Genomic DNA, 8,763 nt, shown 5'->3' on the forward strand with positions numbered 1-8,763 from the left:
CCTCCTTGCTTTTTGTTTAACATAGTGCTTATTTTAAGGTGGATTTTGTGTTAGAAAATGCACTAATAAGATTGAAAAAGAGTAAGTATTTAATTTAGGAAATACAGATTAAATGTTTCCGTCGTGGAAAACACATTTTAAGAAACATTGAAATGGCTCATCTTATGTTCCTCTAAATCCAGATCAGAAAAGCAATGCAGACTTCAAAGACATCTAAGGAACAAACACTAATAAAGCAACACAGGCAAGTGTGGTGGCAGGAGCACCGCAGGCTAACTGAAGTCAGGTAAGGACTGAAGGAAATCTCGGTAAGTACACGGAGGAATCACTAAGACTCGCACTTATTGAGTTAGATGTTCTATAACTTTCCATGTTAATTAAACTATTATAATAAAAATTGAAAATTACAGTTTGAATGTGAGTCAAATTAAAATTATTTCATTTCCTCAATTTAATTTGAAATTCACTGACTATATTAAAATGGCTTTTGCTTTCCTTAGGAAAAAAGATTATCTGCTAATCACTTACTCTTTTGCACTCCCACTTATACTTGTAATTACTTACATTATACCTAGCACATTGGATTACAGTATTTTGTTTACCTGTTTGTCTTCCCTATAAAATGGTGAGTGCGGCAAGCATCCCATCAGATTCTATTGCTTTCATTGTAGGATTCATAGCAGGTGACATACAAGTGCTTTCAGTAAATAAAGGAACTCGGGCTCAAGTTGCTCAGGGATTTCTGGATGGAGCAGCATCATGACTAATTTATTCAACTTGGACTTTTGACTTTTGTTATTATTTCCAGCATTCACTTCAAGATGAATTAAATCAAAATAATGATTCTATACTTGATCTTAATTGTAATCTTTGAAAAATAAATTTCTTCTCAAAGGTTAAGGCAAAAAGAGAAAGCAGATGTGTTTTCCTTCCAATTGAGGCATATATACTAGTTTAAAGGATGGTGGTATTTGTAAAGTATACTTTTTAAAATGTATATTTTGCAGTATGTATTTTATATCAAAATAGATAAATTTTAAGTCAAATTTCCAAATACCATTAACTTAACTTTTTAAAAAATCTTCACCCAAGTATATATTTTTATTGATTTTTTAGAGAGAGAGGAAGGGAGAGAGAAACATTGATCAGTTGCTTCCTGTATGCGCCCTAACCAGGGATCAAACCCACAACCTGTGTGTGTGTGTGTGTGTGTGTGTGTGTGTGTGTGTGTGTGTGTGTGTGTGTACAGGACAATATTCCAACCAACTGAGCCACTTGGCCAGGGTCCATTAACTTTATTTTATTTTTGCTTTTCTTGTTAATAGGAGTTTCTTATTTTGGCAAGAGATTCCTACATGTGAAGTAAAAGTCTCATGCATGGAAATGGTTTTACATCATTCTATAATTTAAAACACAGAAAAACAAAATTATATAGACTTTGTCATTATACCGCTGCTATCACATAAGACTTATCCTTCAAAAAGCCACCTTTTCTGGAAAGAAAGTTTGGGCTCATTAGAATAAATTCTTTGTAAATTTGTATAACTTGAAACAGGACAAAAAAGAAAGCCATCATGTTTTAATTATGGTGCTCACTGAAGCAGGCTCAAATATAAAGGAAGACCCTGGTGAAAGCTTTTAATCTTGGCTATTTCATATTCTTCTGAATGTGTTGTCCTTGAGCTAGACGAAGAGGCATATACATGTCAGCGTGGAAAATACTTCCGTTTGTTGACTTGGCATGACACAAAGGTGATGGAAGTGAGGGGCATACAAGTAATAATAACCTTAATGTCTTAAAACTTCCAAAGGCTGAAAACTGGACAAAAAGAATTCCAAGAAAAATTTCTGTGCTATTCTAGAAAGAAATATGTGTTCTGCCATTAAAATAAATGATACCTATGAAAATTATTCATAGATAATTTCAGTGTGTTCAGCCACTAAAATCAATTATATCTATGAAAAGTATTTAAAAATATCTTTAAAATATTATTCAGAAAACCTCAATATAAAATGGTAAATATGCCATAATTACAACTATTTAAAATATATATGCATGTAGACAACAGCTAGAAACATATGCAAAAATAAAAATAATTATTGTATTAGCATGATTGTTCCTATTTTTAATTTTATGCCATTTTAACATTGTATTTTTATAATCATAATAAATCAAAACTCTTTTCTATAATTTCAATAAGTCTGCCATAAGCAAGGGATAGACTACAATATTTCTGAATGTTCATTTAGAGTTGATTATGTTTTTACTCTAAAAATGACTATATTTAAATAATATAGTAAAAGGTTATTAAGATTTATTACTTTTATTAGTGTATAAAAATAAAATGTACTTTTACCCTTATTTCCCTAGTTTGGGAGCTCATCTTCTCTTAACTTTTATTTGTTTATTTTTGTTTTTTAAATATATCTTTATAGATTTCATAAAGAGGAAATGAGAGGGAGAGAGAGAGATAGAAACATCAATGAGAGAGAGTCATTGATCGAGCCCGCAACCCGGGCATGTGCCCGGACCGGGAATCGAACCCCAATCGCCTGGATCCTGGGTCGCCGCTCAACCGCTGAGCCACGCCCAGCCGGGCTCTCTTAACTTTTAAAATAAAATAACCTCCTTGTTGGTCCAGATTTGCCTGGTGCCTGCTCCTGTTCATTTTTCGTTTTTATTGCTCATCCCTCTTTGCAGCCTGCCCTTCCTGTTGCCTTAGGAATCTTTCTGAAGCAGACTGCTGGGCAGGCGAGGTGAGCCTGATATCCCTCCCCGGCTGCCCAGTGCCCGGAGCTCTCTATAGAAGCAGGGCTGGCACATGCCACATGCTCCCCTTTGCTCTTGCTGTTACTTCTGCCCAGAGTGTTCATTTATGCTTCTTTCCCTTGCAGATTGTTTGGTCTTGTCCGAAACGCACAGAGACATTTGGTCCACCCCCTGATATCTGGGCTGTCCAAAGGGTGCATAGTTAGTGTAAATTCTGCTCTTCTGCAAGATTCCAACATAGAACTGCCTCCCTAACCCCATTTGCCATTACCAGGTAGGCTACTGTGGCAATACAGCCACAGCACAAATATTGGACCAATAAAACATGGTAGTGCTTTTTTTATGTATTAATCCTATAAACCAAAAGTAGAAATAAACATTATGGGCTACCTGAACCCAGGGACATTTCATAAGCATGGACATTTTTGACAGAACCAAGGACCATTTGGCAAGGACCAAATATGCTCATGGATGTTTTGGACAGGACCAAATTTCAAGGATCTTTTGCCATGGACCAAATGTCTCCATGTATATTTTGGATAGGACCAGATGTTCACTAATCATGTCTGGCAAGTACCCAATTCATGTTAGGAGTTTCAGTATATGGTCTGAATAAATAAACCGGTGAATAAAACCACATTAGATTAAATTTCTGCTAGTAGTTATTTTTTAAACTGGTATTTGTTTGTGGTTATAAAAAAACTGAGATAATGTCTATTTCAGGTGTAGAATGGAATCTGAAATAAAATGTTTTCTCAATGAAGAGAACATTGGAAATGAATGTCTTTCTGAACTTCTGAATTTTGGTGAGATTTTTTTTTTTTATCTTATATTTAAAAGGGTGTTTTGATGATGAAAGTGGGCCACTCACTTCATGTTCTTTCAATATTAACTGCTGTTGTTTTTTTTCTAAAGGAATCCAAAAATAAATCTGCATTCCAAGAACTTGTTCTTGAAAAAACTTAAATTAAATTACCTTGATTTAATTTTGTTTCACCATAGAACAAGAGTTATCAGAACAATGGTGCATGTATCTTAAAAATGTGATAAATCCTACTCAGCAATTGATAGCAGACCTAAAATACAGACAGCATCACATTCCACAGCATTCACACTCACATACGGAGCTTAACTCAGTGAAGGTACTGGAAGAGGTCAGTATATTACCTTTGCTTTTAGTAATGTAATATTTCATTTTTGTCCCAACTAGAACAGTTTGAGATAAAGAACCAACATGGGTATCTTGTGTATTTTAGTAGAAGGTATAGCAAATTCTGTCTATTCAGTGTCTTAAACATACTCGAATCTGTCCAAGCTTGTTCATCTCGTGTCTCGGATTTTTGCCCCTTCTCCATTGCATTCTGGGTTCTACCTTCAGTGCAGAAAGATCAAGTCATCCCCCAGTAAGTCCCCTCAGGGCTCCTCCTGGCCCACACCACGCCCCTCTCTGTTTCTTCAGTCTCATCTCCTGCCTGACACCCCTCTTCCTCTTAGACCCTGCCTGGCCTCCTTTCTGTTCCTCCTCACACATACCAGGCTCCTTCCTGCCTCAGGGCCTTTGCACTGGCTGTTTCCTGTCACTGAGGGCCCCTTTGGTCCTTTTGGTCTTCCCTTAAGTGTCCTCTCCTCTGAGTGGCCTGTCCTGATCTCCCACTTGAGAGAGGCCACAGTCACTCCCTACTCCCTTGCCCTGTTTTTACGTTCCTTACCTCCTCCAGATACTTCCTTAGCTATTTTTCATTAGTTTACTGACAGTCTCCCCTGACTAGAGCGTAAACTCCACGATCATAGTTGCATTACACGTAGGCTTTTAGGTAATTTTTCTTACTCTGTTTTTCAGTTATCTGTAGTGTTGTTATATTACTTTCATAAATAATAATTAAAAAAAAAAAACACATTTAAAATCCCATGACCAGCTGAGGACTAGAGGCAAGGATGCAAGGGAAGGAGAGGGTGATTGAAACGGACAGTCTGGTAAACTCTCTGCCTTACCGCAAACAGAATCAAAATGTGGGTGCCGAGAGGCTGGGCCCGCTGTATGTCCCAGCCGGGCTGAGCTGTGTGTCTGGAAGCCCTCCTAATTCGCGTGGGCTGGCTGTGGCAGCTCTTGACCCCTCTCTCCACGGGTCCTCAAAGGGACTTTCTCTCATCTCATTTTTCATCTCTTATTGGCTTTTGAGATTAATTCCTGTGGATTTAAACATATATATTGAATCAGTCGCAATAATCTGCATACTACCTGTTCTAAATGTTCCTATAGGTTGACTTTGTGAAGAATCAATTAAAAGATGTCTTTGAAAGACTTGGCCTGGAGCAGCAGCAATTAGAAAATGATCTTTCAGACTGGAGTGTTAAAGTAAGCGCGATGCCGATAGTAATTTGCTTATTAATGTGTCATTGGTGTTAAATAAAACAGCCACGTAATCTATATTTCAGACACCGGATCGTTATTCAGAGGAAAGGAGAAACCCGCTTAGTGAGCTGCCCGTGGAGTTAGGAGCTTTGGGGTGCCCCTACCCTGATTTGGAATCTTCAGTTGTTAATGAGTTCTGCAGCTTTACAGACAAATATCAAAAGAAACTTCAAGACTTCGATCTGCAGTTACAAGACATATACAGGTAATAAAATAAAACTACTTGAATGATGTAGATTTTTGCCACTAAATTTTTATTTTTATGGGAGGTTACTATACTTCTGGTTTACTATTTTAATAGTTACTATAGTTACTATTTATTGATTGGAATACAATCAATAAATGTTTAGATTGACTGTTTGTCAAATGGAGAGGTTTTTTACCTCCAAAATGATTTCCCTGAAATAATGGTTTGAAAGGCTTTCATAAGGTTGAAACATGATGGAAATAGCCCTCTCAGTGAGAGATTTACTACACAGGTAAGAAATCGGTTTTTTCAAACATGAAACTTCAGTAACTATGAATTTTCATTCAGAGATGTGAAGCTCCTCTTCAGTGAAAAATCTACAGATCAATAATAATAATTGGTTGCAGTGGAAAATGAAGCCATGGAATTAATTATTTGTAATTCACTGTGATTTTTGTCTTATGGTGAACATGAAGTCTATTTTGTAAATTTCTTAAACATGCTACTTTTTTTTAGAAAGTGTACTTTTGGTTGTAGCCTGGGAATGATAATCCTCTGCTGAATGACAAATATACTACTAAGTGATTTAAAATTCAGTTTGGGCAGGTCAACTTTTCTAGTGTAAATTCTATATTAAAATTCATTTCATGAACAAACTCAGAAATGCCATGTGGCTCAGATCAATAATTTGCCTCATGTAATGTTTGGCATATGAAGTTTCTGTTTTGTATGGAAATATGCTTTTTATTCTATTACATTTACCTCAAAAATTTCCCCAAAGAATGTATATTTAAAAAAGAAAGAAAAACTATTGAGGAGAGACATGTATAGTGTCCTTATACTAAGGCCTTTTACTTTGAAATAGAAGAAAATAAATATGACAAATACTTGTTTTTCTTATATTTCTTAATGAATTGCCTGTAAGTGAAACACCTCGATGTGAAATTGCTAGTGTTAAGAAATGGATAACAGCAAGGAAAACCTTAAATCCTACCAAGTAGAGTTCTTTGCTTTAGTAGCTTCTTCCAAAGCCTCCAGTGACTGCTTCTGCTTGTCCGGCACACTGGGCGGGGCAGTCCTAGGTGACACCTGAGGCTTTTCTGGGCTAAGCCTGTTTCTTATGCCTGTGGTGATGGTCCCCTCACCCTCACTAACAGACACCTTCCGGTCTCCTAGCAGCCTCGTCTCTCCTGCTTCTCTGCCTCCCATTTTCCCTTCTTACCTTGCAATAAAGCTGAGAAAAAAAATTAATAATATATCATTTATAGGTGTTGACTAATTAATGAATTAACTAGACTTTAGTTGAAATTCAGTCACAGTGATGTATTAACTCAACCATGCACTTAATTCAAGTCTCTAACTGTAAAATAAACATCCTCTCCCCCCGCCATCCCAACCTTGTTAAAGAGGCTTTAGAACTCACCAAAGCAGAGGGAGAGGGATTTTGTTTTCTTTTGTTTTCTTTCTATTTGGTTGGAGATGCGTTACTCTCAGGCTGATCCTGGCTGTGAAGAGGGTAAATCTGACTCTGTCCTCTTAAAGCAAGTTGGCTGCCCCTGACCTTTCCTTCCACGCGGCCTTTGTCCCTGAGCACCGGCGGTGAGGTGGTGGGGCTCCTCGGTGAGGGCCCCTAGACACGGGGGGGGGGGGGGGGGTTGCCTCAGCAGCTGTTGCGCCTCCCTTCCCCTCCACAACCCGCTTTCCTGCCTGCCTGTTAAGCTGAGCTCAATTTCTGCTCTTCCTTCGTACAGCCCGGACTCTCCAAAAAAGATGAGATTCACGGCTCCATTAATATTACTGACGATTAAGTAGAAAATAAGATGAATAAACATCGCATCAAAGGGAGAAACAGGATGAGAACAAGACAGAAAGTGGGGGGGGGAGGACGTTCCGCGAAGGGATATTAAGTGACTACACTCTAGGTCCTTGAAGACAAAGTAATTTATTATCACCATTTGTGTATCCTTAGCACCTAGTGTACCTGGTCACATAGTAGCTGTTAAATAAATGATTATTCAACTGAGCTGAATGAAAGATGAACACAATGTAGTTGAGAGTGGCAAGACATATAACGGGGGCAGTAGGAATCTCCTTTGGAGGAATATAAGTTCATGAATCCTTTTTAAATAGCGTGCTTGCCACATATAATTATACAGAATAAATTTTATAAAATTAATGATATGTTTTACTTGCCGAATAATTACTGGCTAAGCCTTAATACACAGTGATCTCTGCTAAGCGCCTCTCTAGGGGGTTCAACAGACAGGCTAGATAGAATGTGGCTTCACCTTTAAGAAAGATTGAAACATTTAGAGGAGGCAACATATTCACATGTGTCCTAAACAAATACATGCACATATCGACTAAGAGACTTTTTAATAAATACGCTGGCCGTGAGTGAGGAAGCATCAAGGCAATGGAACGAGCCCTAGCTGGTTTGGCTCCGTGGTCAGAGCGCTGGCCATGGACTGAAGGGTCCCGGGTTCAATCTTGGCCAAGGGCACGTGTCTCGGTTGCAGGCTTCACTCCTGACCCTGGTCCGGCTGCATGCAGGGGGCAACCAATCAGTGTGTCTCTCTCACAGTGATGTCCCTCTCTTTCTCTGAAAAGCAATGGAAAAAATATCCTTGGGTGACGACTAAAGAAAAGGAAGAAACTGAATGAAGCTTGAGGAGTAACTTCATAGAGGAGAAAGAGAGTAAATGGGCTATTGAAGAAATAAGGAGGTGGTGGGCATCAGCAGCCTGGCTGGCGGACAGTGAGGCAGGCAAATGTACTGTCCTAACCAGCACAATGAATTAGATGTTCAACTGTTATATTAACCGGATTTCTAGTTTGTCCAGTATCTGCCATTATTTTGATATGACCATTTCCCCTCTTGGTTCCAGTTATTAGGCTTTGTAAGAATACACAGATTGTGCACATGTATGTACACACCTGCATAAGTGAGTTTGTGCATGTTTTTAAAAGGTGTGTGTTGCTATGACATAAAAACATTGAAAATTCTGGGCGACATTTTTAAGTTATAAGTTTTCATTGGGCTAAAGGTAGTGGACACCATGGTTAATCCCAACATTTATTTTAATTCCCCCTGTTTTGTAGCAGCTTACTGGTTTGACTTGGAATGATTCCATCCCAGATCCAAGGGTAGGCTCTGGCGGGATTGTGTACCAGTCAGTAACCACATTTTCCCATCATAGCTACTAGCTCACGGTGGTCTCAATCATGGTGGTCCAATTGGACAAAGCTTGGGACTTTTGTTAGGTATTGTGAGGAATAGTGTGTTTTCTTCTTTGTGGACGTACCAGGAAAGTACATATTTGAAGTTGCTGCTGGCAGCTGTCGTGTGAATGAAGGAAAACAGCACACAAGAGAGGCTGGAGCCGAAATCAT

General features: G+C 38.4%; 1 protein-coding gene across 1 annotated transcript in view; it reads left to right on the forward strand.

Annotated features, from left to right (window-relative positions):
* Positions 1 to 5,392, forward strand: part of CCDC148 (coiled-coil domain containing 148) — a 70,706-nt gene extending 65,314 nt beyond the window's left edge. The window contains exons 4-8 of the mRNA XM_087819840.1: positions 183 to 286; positions 3,494 to 3,576; positions 3,773 to 3,924; positions 5,031 to 5,126; positions 5,207 to 5,392. Of these exons, the coding sequence (XP_087675966.1) occupies positions 183 to 286; positions 3,494 to 3,576; positions 3,773 to 3,924; positions 5,031 to 5,126; positions 5,207 to 5,392 (621 nt within the window). The remainder of the gene's footprint in view (positions 1 to 182; positions 287 to 3,493; positions 3,577 to 3,772; positions 3,925 to 5,030; positions 5,127 to 5,206) is intronic.
* Positions 5,393 to 8,763: the final 3,371 nt, after the last annotated feature.

This window comes from Miniopterus natalensis, chromosome 8 (genome assembly GCF_054644295.1).
Source record: "Miniopterus natalensis isolate mMinNat1 chromosome 8, mMinNat1.hap1, whole genome shotgun sequence".
Taxonomy (NCBI): Eukaryota; Metazoa; Chordata; class Mammalia; order Chiroptera; family Miniopteridae; genus Miniopterus; species Miniopterus natalensis.